At 45.9% G+C, this 17,197-nt stretch overlaps 1 protein-coding gene across 3 annotated transcripts in view; it reads right to left on the reverse strand.

Moving 5' to 3' along the window:
- Nucleotides 1-17,197, reverse strand: part of LOC122542187 (epidermal growth factor receptor kinase substrate 8-like protein 1) — a 101,128-nt gene that overhangs the window by 65,018 nt on the left and 18,913 nt on the right. Inside the window, exon 3 of one of the 3 annotated variants that reach the window (XM_043679636.1) lies at nt 5,704-5,741. In XM_043679636.1, the coding sequence (XP_043535571.1) occupies nt 5,704-5,741 (38 nt within the window). Of the gene's footprint in view, nt 1-647; nt 786-5,703; nt 5,742-17,197 lie in introns of those variants that run through there. The other 2 variants (XM_043679638.1, XM_043679637.1) reach the window with 2 other exon arrangements.

The raw sequence follows: 17,197 nt of genomic DNA on the forward strand, positions 1-17,197 counted from the left end.
GTGTTTGTCTGTGTGCGTGCGTGTGTGTGTATCTGTGTGTGTCTGTGTGTGCGTGCGTGTGTGTGTATCTGTGTGTGTGTCTGTGTGTGCGTGCGTGTGCGTCTGTGTGTGTGTGTGTGTGCCTGTGAGCGTGTGCGTGCGTGTGTGTGCATGTGCCTGTGTGTGTGTCTGTGCGGGGGGGAGGGAGGGGTGAGGTGGAACTACCTTCTCCTTTTCCCTGAAATACACATGGAGTAGGAAGAATGACTACAGAGGAGTTCACTCATCCCCCAGACGGTAAATCTCATCCCCCAGCACTGGGCTCCACCTGGATGGATACAAGACCAGTTTGGCCAGTATGTCTCAATCACAAGTTCTGCTGGCTTCGCCACTCTCTCTCTCTCTCTCTCTCTCTCTCGATCCTGTTGCTTGTAGGAAGGAGTTAATGAAAGCCTGCATTCAGGAGGGCCTTAAACAAATACAGATCAGCGATGACCAAGTTTGAAACAGTCCTGGCACTCGCCCCACCAAAAAGCTCCAGGGTGCTGAAAGATAACTACTCCCACCACCCAGGATTGTGGAGCAGGTGTGACTGAAACTGCCATTAAACTTCATGGCTTCCTACTACGTACAAAAACCTGACAAGAGATTTTTCTCTCGTCCCTTACCTGCTTCCAGGCAAGAAGGTCAGTCAGCTTTTTCCAGAGTCTCTTACCCTTTGCTGCTAATTAGTCTGAGAGTAACAAGTTCTGTTCTCACACGCAATGGCTTCCTCCTGCTCCAGGCAAGAACCTGCAAGCTCTGTCATCGGATGTCAGGTGAATGATTTCAACACCTGTTTTGTTTTCTCCCAAAGTACAGGCACGTATAAGTTTTTTTATTGAAAAGCGAAGGTGAGGTTGTAGTCAGGAATTAACCCCGTCAGTGCTTCTTTCACCTTGCACTGACTGTAAGGTTGCTCTCTCTCAGCGGATAGTGAACCATAGGAACATGCTGATAAACTACACATGCCACCCAGCAAAGGGGAGTTATTATTGCTCATCAATTAATCTGCAGGGAACCAGGGAACATTCTGAGGAGCCGGGTTCAAATCCCGCCACAGTGGAATTTAAATTCAATAAAACAAAAATATGGAATTAAGACACTAATGATGAAGTGCTGATTGTGGTAAAAATGTCTCTGGTTCACCAATGCCCTTAATGGAAAGAAATCTACCTGGAGGGTTTAGAGAAAGAGTAAAGCTCCCTCCACATTATCCCCCATCAAACACACCCAGGATAGGGATAGCACGGGGTTAGATACAGAGTAAAGCTCCCTCTACACTAACCCCATCAAACACTCCAAGGACAGGGACAGCACAGGTTAGATACAGAGTAAAGCTCTCTCTACACTATCCCCATCAAACATTCCAAGGACAGGGACAGTATGGGGTTAGATACAGAGTAAAGCTTCCCCTACACTATTGCTAACAAATACTCCAAGGACAGGGACAGCACGGGGTTAGATACAGAGTAAAGCTCCCTCTGCACTATTTCCCATCAAACACTCCCAGGACAGGGACAGCATGGGATTAGATACAGAGTAAAGCTCCCCCTACACTAGCCCCCATCAAACACTCCCAGGACAGATACAGGCCTACATGTGACTGCAGACCTTACCCCAATATGGTTGATTCTTATCTGCTTTCTGGGCAATGAGACAACAAATGCTGGCCTAACCGGAGTTGCTCACACCCAGTGAATGAATGAAATAAAAAAATAGCCCCTTTCCCCTCTTTAATTTTCGGCGTTTGTCTGTTTGCTCTAGAACCTTCTGACAGTGGTCTCCCCTGAGGAAATGATGGAGAAAGGGCCCAGTACCTCAATATCAAAACCAGGTCAATTCACAGGAGATGTGAGGCAGTGCACTCCTTCATGTGCGGCACTCCCTCCCACAGAAAGCCCCTAGATTTTGGCATAACTAGTGACAGTAAATCTGAGATTATTATTTGCCAGCTCACGGACAGATGAAGGACAAGGTAGATTGGATGAAAGAGCTGGGGAGCTGGCGGTGGTTTAGAAAGGGTCTGTGGAGATTTGAGGGGGAAGAGAAAAAAGCACTTTGTAATCAAGGTGTTGGAAGCGAAACTAGGTCATCTGACACTGTGTCACAATGAGTGAAGGAAAAAAAACAAGTCTGAGATAAAATCAGAAAGTGCTGGAGAAACTCAGCAGGTCTGAGAAAAGAGAAACAGAGGTAATGTTCCGAGGCCAGTCTTATCAGATCCAAAACTTTAATTCTCTTTCTCTTTCTCTTTCTCTACAGATTCTGCTGAGTTTCTCCAGTACTTTCTGATCTTATTTCAGATCGTCAGCATCCACAGGACTACATTCCTGATGAAGAGCATATGCTCGGAACATCGGCGCTCCCGCTCCTCGGATGCTGCCTGACCGGCTGTGCTTTTCCAGTACCACACTCTTCGACTCTGACCTCCAGCATCTGCGGTCCTCACTTTCTCCTTTTCGCTGAGAGCTCAGTGTGAGTCAGGCGGAGACAGTGGTGTCGTGATAATGCTTTGGGATCATTGAATTAAAGACAGGGATTCAAATCTGCCTCAGTTGCTCGGGTGGTGAGGGACATTTAATTCAATAAAATAAATCTGGACTATCACGTTAGTTGAAGCAATGGTGACCGTGGCATCTGTCAATAATCGCAGAGTTAAAAACCCCTCTGTCTTCTTTGAAAACAACAAATGCTGGAGATCACAGCAGGTCAGATGGCATACACGGACCAAGTTGAAAATGACACCACACCAGATTATAGACCAACAGATTTATTTAGAAGTACAAGGTTTGGAGTAGCTTGTGATTTCAATTAAACTTGTTGGACTATAATCTGGTGTGGTGTGAGGTTTAGTATTGTCCACCCCAGTCCAACACCAACATTCACAGAGAGAGAGCAAGCTAACATTTTGAGTCTGGGTGACTCTTCATCAGAGCTGATGTGGAGTGTGGAGGGGACAGCGTTTATGCTATAGTTTGGGGTGGGGTGTGGGCTGAGGTTAGTGGGCGTAGGATGCCGGTGGAGAAGAGATGTTGATAGCTGAAAATGTGTTGCTGGAAAAGCGCAGCAAGTCAGGCAGCATCCAAGGAGAAAGAGAATAGCTCAGATTAAGTGATCGAAATGTGAGAATGACAGAGCAATGCTGTGTCTCCTGCCAGACTGGAAAGGACTGGGATTGGGGAGGAGGAAAGGCCATGATAACATGCTCAAAGAAAGGGAAGAAGTAGGAGTTGGGTCACAATTTGAAGGTAGGCGAAAGTGAGGACAGCAGCTGTTGGAGATTAGAGTCAAGGGTGTGGTGCTGAAAAAGTACAGCAGGTCAGGCAGCATCCAAGGAGTAGGAAAATCGGTGTTTCGGGCAAAAGCCCTTCATTAATTTGAAGGTGTTGAGCTCAATATTAAATCCAGAAGGCTGTAAAATGCCTTGTCTGAAGGTGAGATGTTGTTCCTCCAGTTTGTGCTGGGATTCACTGGAACACTGCAGCGTGCCGTGGATAGGCATGTGAGCAGGACACTGTGTTAAAGTGACCGGCTGCTGGAAGGTCAGCGTCCTGCTTGTGCACAGACCAAAGGTGTTCCACAAACCAGTGACCCACTCTGCACTTGGTTTCTCCAATGTCGAGTAGGCCACATTGGGTGTGGCGAATACAGTCCCCAAGATTGGAGGAAGCCCAGGTGATATGCTATTTCACCTGTTTCAGCCCTGGGATGATGAGCTGGGAAGGGGGGGGGGGGGGGGGGGAGGCGGGAGGTATTGCGCCCTCTTGTGGTTACATGGGAAGGTGCTGTGGAGAGGGGTGTTGGTGTTGGTGTTGGTGGCTGTGGATTGGGTTACAGTATCCCAGAGGTAACAATACCTGTGAAATGCAGATGGGGTGGGGGCAGGGAACTGGAGGAACAACATCTCATCTTCAGACTAGGCATTTTACAGCCTTCTGGATGTAATATTGAGTTGAACACCTTGGAATTGTGAGCATTTCTTCTTTTTCTTTTAGCTTGTTGTCATGCCCTGCCCTTCCCCCATCCCACTTTATTTGGCCACAGTGTCCAGGCATGTGTAGCTTGGTTGGATGAACCATGGGAAATGCAGGGTTACAGAGATAGGGTGGTGGGCAAGGTTTGGCTGAGATGCTCTTTGGAGGGTCGATGGACCGAATGGCCTACTTCCACACTAAGGGGATTCTATGACTATTGAATTTCTGAGCTCACCTCTAAAGCACTCTGCAATTCAGAAGCACTACCCTCGGTGATGAAATTCCTCCTCGCCTCCATCTGAAATGGGTGACTGTACATTCCGAGATGATGGCACTCTGGTCCTAGAAATTCCCACCAAGGGGAAACATCCTCTCCACATCCACCCTGTCAATTCCCTGAAGAATCTCATATCTTTCAACAAAGTCACCTTCCATTCTTGTAAAATCCAACTAGTGTAGGCCCAATCTCCTCATCCCTGCATATCGAGGATCAGCAGAGTGAATCTTCTCTGGTTTACCTCCAACACCAGTATATCTTTCCTTAGATAAGGAGACCAAAACTACTCATAGTATTCCAGCTGTCACCTCACTAGTGCCTTGCATAGTTTTAGCAAGACCTCCCTACGTTTATAGACAATCGATAATAGGTGCAGGAGTAGGCCATTCTGCCCTTCGAGCCTGCACCACCATTCAATATGATCATGGCTGATCATCCTTAATCAGTAGCCTGTTCCTGCCTTATCTCCATAACCCTTGATTCCACTATCCTTGAGAGTTCTATCCAACTCTTTCTTAAATTAATCCAGAAACTGGGCCTCCACTGCCCTCTGGGGCAGAGCATTCCACACAGCCACCACTCTCTGGGTGAGGAAGTTTCTCCTCATCTCTGTCCTAAATGGTCTACCCCGTATTTTTAAGCTGTGTCCTCTGGTTCGGCACTCACCCATCAGCGGAAGCATGTTTCCTGCCACCAGAGTGTTCAATCCTTTAATAATCTTATATGTCTCAATCAGATCCCCTCTCAGTCTTCTAAACTCAAGGGTATACAAGTCCAGTCGCTCCAGTCTTTCAGTGTAACGTAATCCCGCCATTCCAGGAATTGACCTTGTGAACCTACGTTGCACTCCCTCAATAGCCAGAGTGTCTTTCCTCAAATTTGGAGACCAGAACTGCACACAGTACTCCAGGTGTGGTCTCACCAGGGCCCTGTACAGCTGCAGAAGAACCTCTTTGCTTCTATACTCAATCCCTCTTGTTATGAAGGCCAGCATGCTATTAACCTTCTTCACTACCTGCTGTACCTGCATGCTTACCTTCATTGACTGGTGTACAAGAACACCCAGATCTCTCTGTACTGCCCCTTTACCTAAATTGATTCCATTTAGGTAGTAATCTGCCTTCCTGTTCTTGCCACCAAAGTGGATAACCACACATTTATCCACATTTGAAATAAGGCCAATGGCCTGGATTATATTATCAAAGGTATTTGAAGCAAATTTTTACAAAGGAGCATTTTCTCCTGATTTTTCTCTCAGTGGTGCTCCCAGTCGTGTCGGGGAGATTAAACAGTAATTGCTCGTTAATGCTCGATGGTAGATAACCTTATTCTTCACACGTTTGATGGGCCCTTGACCTGCTTATGCTTTGCATTTCACAGCCTTAAAGCCGTTCCAATAATGACCTGTAGGAGGATTGTACTTGAACTTACCATATAGGGACCTGCCACTGGGCTTTGAAGACTTCTCCCTGCAACATGAAACATACACATCAACAAAAAGTTACTCACAATTGTCGGGTAAAATGTGACCCAACATTGTCTTATCTTAAACAATTTCTGTTTATCCAGAGGTATTTCAAACATGGGTATTCTTTCCAAAGGAATTCGAGCCTTCCGTTGGTCCCCACTCAGAAGACAGTGAGCAGATCCTCTGCACCACACCTTAGGAAGGCCATAGGACCATGAGGCATTGAAGCAGAAATTGGGCCATTCGGCCCATCGAGTCAGCTCCACCATTCAATCATGGCTGATACGTTTCTCAACCCCATTCTCCTGTCTTGATTCCCTTGATACTCAAGACCCTATCTATCCCCGTCTTAAATACATTCAATGACCTGGCCTCCACAGCCTTCTGTGGCAATGAATTCCACAGATTTACCACTCTCTGGCTGAAGAAGTTTCTCCTCATCTCCGTTCTAAAAGATCTTCCCTTTAGTCTAAAGGCTGTGCCCTCAGGTCTTAATCTCTCCTCCCAATGGAAACATCTTCCCAACATCTACTCTGTCCAGGTCATTCAGTTTTCTGTATGCTTCAATTAGATTCCCCTCATCCTTCCAACTGCATCGAGCATAAAGCTTGTCCTTGGAGGGTGTACAACTTCGGTTTTCAAGAATGATGCCTAGACTTCGGGGGTCAGGTTACGAGGAGAGATTATCCAAATTAGGCCTGTTTTCTCTCTAATTTAGAAGTTTAAGGGGCGATCTGATTGACACCTTCAAGATACTAACAAGGTAGATGAAATATTTCCACTGGTTGGACAGTCTAAGACTGAGGGGGCATGGCCTGAGAATTAGGGCCAGACCTTTCAGAAGAGATGTCCGGAAGCACTTCTGCACACAAAGTGTGGGAAATATTTGGAACACTCTTCCATAAACGGCAGTTGATGTTTGATCAGTTATTAATTTTAAATCTGAGATAGATATATTTTTGTTAAGTAAAAGCTATTAAGAGATGTAATGATTGGAACCAAAGCCAGATAGATCGCATTGACTATGAGATCCTTGATTGAGGTTCTTAGCCCTGGGCCAATCAGGGAGCCCTGGCTGACAGAGATAAACGAAAGTCTCAGAGCCCGGGTGTCCTTGGAGAAGGAGCACGTGGTGTCCACCAACACCCTGGAGTTGTTCAGGGAGAGGTGGGCACCGCAGGGAGTGGAGTGCATTATTTCCCCCTCCAACTCTATTTTGATTTAATCCCTGCCCTCCCCTTCACTGTTTGATCACACAGCACTGTCCTTTGATGTGAAGGGCACTGCTTGTCACTGGCCACTCGGGTGTTTCCTTTCTTCCTGGGGGTGGAAACTGAATAAAGATTCGTACACCTTGTGTCTCTCACTGTGTCTCACACCTGCACACACACAACATCGGTGCTGGGGAAAAAATAAGCACTACTGCGGTTAGGCGGTAGTGTGGGGGTTAAAAAAAAAGGGAAAAGAATAAAGATTCGTACACCTTGTGTCTCTCACTGTGTCTCACACCTGCACATACGCAACATGGGTGCTGGGGAAAAAATAAGCATCTACTGCGGTTAGGCGGTAGTGTGGGGGTAAAAAAAAAAGGGAAAAAAGAAAAAAAAGAAAAAAAGTGAAAAAAAAAAACAGGAGTGTGAGAGAGTCTCCTCACTCCTGGAACTGACTCTGAGCTGGCTGGTCAGAGCCCATGCATTGTGCAACTGTAACCAACCTCTGTGCAGTTATTTCAAGGGATAAGGAACTAGACCACAGATCAGTAATGATCTAATTGAACGGCAGAACAGGTTTGAAGGGCTGAATGGCCTACTCCTATCCCGAAGGCTTCATATATTTTTTGAGGAGTCGAGTTTTGAAGGATTGGGGAAAATTGATTTATTTTTAAGTTCTGTGGCTACCTGGATATATTGATTCATATACCTGGGAGCTTTTCTCAAGAAAGATATCACATGATATCAGTTTATTGCTTGTATTCACTTCCGAGAAATCAGGGTTCTCAGGGTTCTGAATCTTCTCCCTGCCTTGTTGGAACAGTGTTTTCCTTGGGGACAGTTGGGTTTCCAGTTGGAAAGACTGCCCAGCTCATCTCTCTCCTATTTCCGAAACACCTTTGAAATGAATTCAGGGTGAAAGCAGGTTGTCCCGGTGAAAGTTTCTGAATAACTTTTATTTCCTAAAATGTTCTGTCTGTCACTTTGGCAGAATTATTACATCCCTGGGATGTCATCCCGAAACAATGAGCAGACCTGTTGTCCAACATTGGTGAGGCAACACAATATGTGTTAACGTCTGTATTTCACACATGGGTATACAAATGCCCACAAACCTCCACGGCATACTCATGGACCTCATGGTGTACATACTGCAACTCACACACACAAACACACGAACACAGGCTGCGCATGTGTGCACATACACACACACACATTCACAATCACACGCACCCACACACACATACATACACACACATATTTACATACACCCCCACACACTCTCACACACACATTCACACAAACACAGGCACACACACATTCACATTCACACACACACACACTCAGACACATACACAATCATACGCACCCACACACATACCCACATGCAAACACACATACACACTCACATGCACACGTGCATTTACATACACCCCCACACTCTCTCTGATGTACAAACACATGCACACTCTCAGACACATACACACTCGCACACACCTTCATGCACACATGCGCAAACACGTATACACACTGACACGCACACAGACATTTACATACACACCCCACACACTCTCTCCAACTCACACACGTGTGCAGTCCCACACCCATAAACACACACACACACACACCAATGCACATGTGCACACAAACAGGCCTCAGTACTGCAACGTTTACACTCCCCAATACATTCACATCAGCCCACACACAAATGGACACACACCAGCACTGACTTACGTCATGTGCCAGCATGCCAACTCTGCGCACAGCAAAGCATGTGCACCAATGCATGCCGCGCACACCAACTGTGTGCACCAACCCTTGCATGCATGCACACTAACTCAGTTTTGGCAGATTTTTTCATTTTTCAGTTCCTGATCCAGAGCCATTTCTTTAAAAAAAATTTGGCCATGTTCTCATTTTTTTCAAATTTCCCTGTTGTTTAATAATTCAGTCAAGAGTCAACCTAAAATAAGACCCATTATCCAATCAACAAGAGCAGTTTACAGAACACGAGATGCTCTCGGAAAGCAGCCAACATGTGTAGGTGGCTTGAACAATTCTGACTATGGCTATATGGTGCTAATTAACTTAATCAGGAAGGTTGGAAATCCTTAACCGTTACAGCACACCAATTTTATTCCTGTCATTGCACAGTCCTCCCCGCGGTCAGGTACATTAGTCCTCCAGGAACTCCCATAAGAACTGAATGCTTCATGATGCAGATTAGGCCAAACATGATCCAATGGCCCAGTGTTCACTGCCTGAAGTGAAGCTGAGGAGAATAATTCCGTTTTCATCAAGCAGTGCGATTCGTCGTTTTCATTTCCTTTTGCTATACGCAGTCTGTTTGGTGCATGCCACAGAATGTTCCAGAATGCTGTATGGCCATTCATCAACACAGCCTTGATCCAGCCACCTGGGTTTGATTCCACCCTCAAGCAACCTTCTGTGTGGAGTTTGCACATTCTCCCCGTGTCTGTGTGGATTTCTTCCAGGTGCTCCGTTTCCTCCCACAATCCAGAGATGTGCAGGTGAGGGTGGATTGGCCGTGCTGAATTGCCCATAGTGTTCAGGAATGTGTGGGCTAGGTTGGTTAGTCATGGTAATGTCAGGTGACGGGGATAGGTTAGGGGGTGGTGGGTCTGGGTAGGATGTTCTTCGGGGCGAGGGGGAGGGAGGTTCGGTATGGACTCGATGGGCCGAATGGCCTGTTTCCACACTGTAGGGATTCTATGATTCTCAAACACTTAGGAACATAGGAATCGGGAACGGGGGTAGACAATTCATGCCCACTCTGCCATTTAACATGATCATGGCTGATTCTATCCTGGTCTCAACTCTCTTCTCCAGTATCCTCCCCACAACCCCTTTAACCCACTTTCCATCAGAATCATATCTTTCTTGAATCTGTTGATTGGTTCTGCCTCCACTGCCCTCTGGGGCAGTAGGTTCCACAGATTCCCAACCCTCTGGGAGAAATAGTTTCTCCTCATCTCTTGTTTTGAACCGACCTCCTCTCACTCTATACCCATGACCTCTTGTTCTCAACTGTCCCACAAGGGGAAGCATCAGTCCGACTGCCAAGGCCAGTCAAAAAATACCCACCGGACCATCCACCAGTTCTATCCCAAACATTTCTTCTTACAGAACAAATCTTTTTAGAATTAATAAGAATTAATGAAAATAATAAACATTTTGTTGGTAAGTTTATGCGCATTTATTTTAAAAAACATGTTAGTTCATGTCAAAATTATTGACATTTTCATATTATTTGCATTGATACCTCAAGAGAGCATATTTATTTGGAATGTTGCATAATCATTTCAGTTATCCACTTTTGAAAAAAATAGTCTTTGCATCCATATTATTAAAGCAAGATGAAGAGGAATATAAGTAATTACTTGGTAGTGTGGAACATGTTTATTGCTATTAAAAAGAATTTTTGAAGCATTCTGTCTTCCACTCATCAGGACAGATTGCAAGAATGCCAAGCTTCAAAAGCTGCAACAATTGATACAGCAGGTGAAAAAGGGTGCTGATTGGTTGCCAAGTCCACTTCTGATTGGTTGAGGCATTGTCATAGGAAATGCACAAGGATTGTCCCCCATGTTATTGTGAATTCAAAAAACAAGGACGGTGCAATATCTGGGCTTGCAAGGCAGCTTATTCTGCTTTCTCGAAGTTACATAGATACACACACAGTAGGCTATGTGCTGTAAGAGAATGGGACGTGTCCAGGCATTGAACCGGTAGAGACAAGCCTGGGAGAAGAATCGCTCCTGAGGGCATTTGCCGTGGCAACGCCTCGTCCAATCATAGAACATAGAACAGTACAGCATAGTACAGGCCCTTCTGCCCTCAATGTTGTACTGACCTTTTTTCCTAATCTAAGATCAAACTAACCTACATACCCTCCTCGGATGCTCAGATACACTCAAATACACACACTCACATACACACACACTCACATTCACACACACTCACATTCACGTACACAGTCTCTCTCTCTCTCTCACACACACACTCACATACGCACTCACACACACACTCACACATTCACGTACACGCACGCACACTCATGCACACATTCATGTACACACACACTCACACACTCTTTCACACGCACACTTAATCACACACACTCACTCTCATTCACGGAACGTGAACAGATAGCTACAGTACACAGCAAAGGAACGCAAATGGTGAATGTCAGTCTTTATTGGACGGAGCAGGGTGGAGGGAGTATAAAAGGTAGGAAGTTGTGCTGTAATAGAACATAGAACATAGAAAAGTACAGCACAGAACAGGCCCTTTGGCCCACGATGTTGTGCCGAGACTTAATCCTAATGTAAAGTATAGTAACTTAACTTACGCACCCCTCAACTCACTGCTATTCATGGGCATGTCCAGCAGTCGCTTAAATGTCCCCAATGACTCTGCTTTCACCACCACAACTAGCAACGCATTCCATGCATTCACAACTCTCTGCATAAAGAACCTACCTCTGATGTCCCCTTTATACCTTCCTCCTAATATCTTCAAACTATGACTTCTCGTACCAGTCAATCCTGCCCTGGGGAAAAGTCTATGGCTATTGACTCTACCTATTCCTCTCATTATGTTGTACACCTCGGTCAGGTCTCCTCTCTTCGTCCTTCTCTCCAGAGAGAAAAGCCCAAGCCTATTCAACCAAAGGATTCTGGGTAATCCAAGATGGAGGATGGGAAAAATTTCTGGCTGTAAGAGCTGCTCCTTATTTTGAAGTATTTTAGGTATGGAGGTGATTTCCTCGAATTCCAGGAGCAGCAATTACTGTTTTATATGCTGTTGCATTGTTTTGGAAGTTTGGGGAAAAAAAGTCAAAACAACAGCAGTTTAAAAGGGAGAAGAGCAGACAAAGGAAGCACATGGTGAGGACAATGCAGGAGGGAGAGAGAGAGAGAGAGCGAGAGAGAGAACCTGCCCTGGGGTCGGGGAGTCCAGAACTAGAGGGCATAGGTTTAGGGTGAGAGGGGAAAGATATAAAAGAGACCTAAGGGGCAACGTTTTCACGCAGAGGGTGGTACGTGTATGGAATGAGCTGCCAGAGGAAGTGGTGGAGGCTGGTACAATTGCAACATTTAAGAGGCATTTGGATGGGTATATGAATAGGAAGGGTTTGGAGGGATATGGGCTGGGTGCTGGCAGGCGGGACTAGATTGGGTTGGGATATCTGGTCGGTATGGACAGGTTGGACTGAAGGGTCTGTTTCCATGCTATACATCTCTATGACTCTCTGACTCTCTTCATAAGGCAAGCCCTCCAGTCCAGTCTGTATCCTGGTAAACCTTCTTTGCACCCTCTCCAAAGCCTCTGTATCTCTCCTATAATAGGGCGACCAGAACTGGACACAATATTCCAAGTGTGGTCTCACCAGGGACTTGTAGAGCTGCAGCAAAACCTTGTAGCTCTTAAACTCAATACCCCTGTTAATGAAAGCCAAACCACCATATGCTTTCTTAACAACCCTATCCAACGTTTAGGGATCTATGTACTTGCACACCCAGATCCCTCTGTTCCTCCACTCTGCCAAGAATCCAGTCTTTAATCCTATATTCAGCATTCGAGTTCGACCTTCTAAAATGTATTATTTTGCATTTATCCAGGTTGAACGCATTCTGCCATTTCTCAGCCCAGCTCTGCATCCTGTCTATGTAGCGCTGCAGCCTGCAGTAGCCCTCTATACTATCAACAATATCTTCAGCCTTTATGTTATCTGCAAATTTACTAACCCATCCCTCAACCTCCTCATCCAAATCATTTATAAAAGCTACAAAGAGCAGAGGCCCAAGAACAGAGCCCTGCGGGACTCCACTCAACACTGTCCTCCAGGTAGAATACTTTCCATCTATAACCATTCTCTGCCTTCTGTCAGCCAGCCAATTCTGAATCTAGATAGCCAAATCTCCCTGTATCCCATACTTCCTGACTTTATGAATGAGCCTACCATGGGGAACCCTATCAAATGTCTTGCTGAAATCCACATCCACCGCTCTACCATCGTCAACCTGTCTTGACACCTCCTCAAAGAACTCAATAAGATTTGTGAGGCATGACCTGCCCCTCACAAAGCCATGCTGACTGCCTTTAATCACAGTGTGCTTTGCCAAATAGTCATAAATCCTATCCCTCAGAATTCTTTCCACAACTTTGCTGACCACAGACGTAAGACTGACTGGTCTGTAATTACCAGGGATTTCCCTATTACCCTTCTTGAAAAGAGGAACAACATTCGCCTCCTTCCAATCCTCCGGAACGACTCCCGTGGAGAGTGAGGAGGCAAATATCCTCGCCAGCGGTTAGCAACCTTCTTTCTCGCTTCCCGGAGCAGCCTAGGATAAATCTGGTCTGGCTCTGGGGTCTTATCAATCTTAATGTTTTCCAAAATTTCCAGCACATCATCTTCATCAATCTTGATCTGGTCAAGACTGTATCCCAGCTCCAAAAGCTCCTCATTTACAACATTTATAAGAGTGAGTGTGAGTGCGAGTATGTGAGTGTTAGTATGTGAGTGTTAGTATGTGAGTGTTAGTATGTGAGTGTTAGTATGTGAGTGTTAGTATGTGAGTGTGTCTGAATGCTAATTTATGTCTGATCTGTGTGTTTGTGTGTATGTATGTGAATATGTGAGAATATGTGTACGTGTGTGGATGTGAGTGTGTGCGTGAGTGTGTGTGAATATGCAAGTGTGTGAGAGAATATATGAGAGTGTGTGTGCGTGTTTGTGTGTGTGAATATGTAAGTGTGTGTGTGAGAATATGAGAGTGTGTGTGCATGTATGTGTGTGTGTACGTGTGCGTGTGAGAATATATGAGAGTGTGTACGTGTGAGTGTGTAAGTGAGACTCGACAGGGATTACAGATTAATCTTCAGGATATTGCTGTGAAAAACCCAAGATGAAACAAATACATGAGAAAAAAGTATTTATTTAAATTGAAGAGCTTTGCATCAAAGTCATCGAGGGGGCAAAAAGTCACAGAGGTGGTCTGACTAACCCTGGTGAATCAGGCACAACATTATTGAATGGAAGGGAAAGTAAGCTGAAGGGGCTGAATGGCCTGACTCTGTTCCGCTTGATTGATGAGATGGTTAGCATTCCTGGTCAGGACACAGAGGGTGCGTGTGTTGACTGATAATTGGATGGAATGCTTGCATGGATCAGAGCGAGTGGTTGGAGGCGGTGATCAGAAATCTCTAGGAATATGACCCACAGAAGTGGTAATGCTGATGTGTATTTTTAGACTTGACAGAAAGGCGGCAACCCCCATCTGCATTAACCTGTTTCACATGGCGCTGTGTGTCAGGAGCCTCGCAAACATTGATACAGTGGTACCCAATCTATTATCTAGTGTTACCAACACAATGAGTCATGAAGATGTGAGCAGGTTTCAATATGAACATTGCCTCCAGCCTTGAAACTAGGCTGCCTGCCAACCAGAGCGTAGCTATTTGATTCAACAAAGGCAAGGGCTGGGAGGATTGGGGCGAGTTCTCTGGATTGACGGGTATTCAGGCAGAATAAGGAGGTGAGGAGACACTCAAACATTTTGTTCCTGTTGACAGTTTGCACAATGCCCAGCATTGTCCAGCCGCACAAAAACAAACCAGCAACAAACTTAGTCAGAAGAACGGCATGTATCATATAACACTTCACCACTACTGTCAGAAGATTCCCGAAGGATTTCGCTTTCCCTCCGAATTACTTTGAAGTGTGTTTTTAATTCATTTCTTGGGCGTGGACATCACCAACCACCTGGTATTTATAGCCCGTCCTGGCCTTTCCAAAAGTGGGTGCTGGCATACCTGTTTGATCCCAATCTACATGAGGTAGGGACATCATTGGATGTCAGGAATGTGGTGCTGGAAAAGCACAGCCGGTCAGGCAGCATCTGAGGAGCAGGAGAGTTGACGTTTCGGACAAAAGCTCCTCGGATGCTGCCTGACCAGCTGTGCTTTTCCAGCACCACACTCTCGACTCTGATCACCAGCATCTGCAGTCCTCGCTTCCTCCTACATCGCTGGGTGGTTAGCTCTGCTGTTTCACAGCATCAGGGACCCAGCTTCGATTCCTACCTTGGGAGTCTGCCTGTGTGGAGTTTGTCACAATGATCTTTCACTATAAATTCTTGTCCTATTATCCCACCCCACTAGCTACCTGACGAAGGAGCTGTGCTCCGAAAGGCTTGTACTTCCAAATAAACCTGTTGGACTATAACCTGGTGTTGTGTGATTTTTAACTTTGTTCACCCCAGTCCAACACCGGCACCTCAACATCACGTGTGGAGTTTGCATGTTCTCCTTGTGTCTGCAGGGGGTTCTCCGGGTGTTCGGGTTTCCTCCCACAGTCCAAGGATGTGCAGGTTAGGGTGGGTTGGCCATGCTAAATTGCCCCATAGTGTTCAAGGGGTGTGCAGGCTAAGTGGGTTAGCCATGGGAACTGTAGGATGATGGGGTGAGCCTGGGTGAGATGCCCTTTGGAGGGTTCATATTGACTCGATAGGCTGAATGGCCAGCTTCCACACACTAGGGGATTCAGTCATCCATAATCCTCTGTGGGATGAAGTTCCAGGATTTTGACCCAGCGACAGTGAAGGAACGGCGAGATATTTCCAAGTCAGGACGGTGAGTGGCTCGGAGGGGAACTTGCAGGGGGGTGGTGTTCCCAAGGATCTGCTGCCCCTTGTCCTTCTCGATGGAAGTGGGTTTGGAAGGTGCTGTTGGGATCTTGGCAAGTTCCTGCAGTGGGCCTTGTGGCAAATGTGGCAGCCATAACTGTGCATCGAAAGATCCCACACAAGTTCAGCTAAATAGCAGTGGAGGAAGTGGGATTTTAAGTCGGGACGATCCGATTACAGAGGCCAGAGAAACTGGGAACGATCACCATGAGGAAGTTCTACAGAGCTGAAAACTGCAAGTTCAAAACTGTGAAGGGGTGTTGATGGAGTAAATAAGGAGAATCCATTCCCACAAAAAGGAGGGTCTTCAACCAGATGAGAAATATTAACGAAAAGAAGAGCCAGGAGGGTCTCTAGGGAGATTTGTTTTGTTTTCGGTGAGCTGTGCTCTAGAGTGTGCTGCCCCAAATGCAGCATCAACCTTAACCCGTATCAGGTTAAAGGGGAATCATTGACAGGTCTATGGGGGCACTAGCAGGAAGAATGGGCTCAGTGTGGGACACAGCCACCACACGCACAATGGGCCAAATGGCCTCCTTATGCAGATTCTCCGGAAGGAGCTTGGATCCAGTTATGACACAGTCTGAAACACAGAATGGAAGCAATATCCGGGGGCAAAAAAGATCCTAAGTATCCTGAGAAGTTAACATTCAGCAGAGATAATATCAGAGGAGTCAGGACTAATTGGCTTTTTTCACTGGAGCGTGGGAGGTTGAGGAGGTGACCTTGTAGAGATTTATAAAATCACGAGGGGCATAGATAAGGTGAATGGCAGGTGTCTAGGGTGGGAGATTTCAAGGCCAGGGACATATTTTTAAGATGACAGGAGACAGCTTTAAAAGAGACACGAGGGGGAAATCTTTTTATGCTGAGGGTGTTTCGTGTGTGGAATGAACTTCCAAAGGAAGTGGTGGATGCAGGTACAGTTACAAAGTTTTAAAGACATTTAGATAAGTACATAAATAGGAAAGGTTTAGAGGGATATGGCCAAGCGCAGGCAGGTGGGACTAGTTTAGTTTGGGATTATGGTCGACATGGACTGGTTGGACTGAAAGGTCTGTTTCCCTGCTGTATGAGTCTACGACACTGCTTAACAGTCGAAGCAAATCTGTGGTATTCTTGGTAGTTGTCAACTCGACTGCCTTCGATTCCCAGAGACACGCATTAGCACAAGCACACACTCTGATATCCACACCCCAATATATGTTCACTCCGTCACAAACAAAGACAAGACCCACACAAAGACTCACACACATAAACTCACAAACACAAACTTCCAGACACTCACACATACATGTTATCACATACCCAGAAGAGGCAGGCAGGAGGCTGGAAGAATACAAGAAACCAGGAAGCATTAGGAGGTGGAGGAGTCAATGTTTCGGGTATAAACCTTCTTCAGGACTCTGAGGAAGGGTTACTTCTGAAACGTTGACTTCTCCACCCACTGATGCTGCCTGGCTTGCTGCATTCTTCCAGCCTTCTGACTGTCTATTTTGTACTCCAGCATCCAGCATCTGCAGGTTTTTTGT

The sequence above is a fragment of the Chiloscyllium plagiosum genome, chromosome 39 (genome assembly GCF_004010195.1).
Source record: "Chiloscyllium plagiosum isolate BGI_BamShark_2017 chromosome 39, ASM401019v2, whole genome shotgun sequence".
Classification (NCBI taxonomy): Eukaryota; Metazoa; Chordata; class Chondrichthyes; order Orectolobiformes; family Hemiscylliidae; genus Chiloscyllium; species Chiloscyllium plagiosum.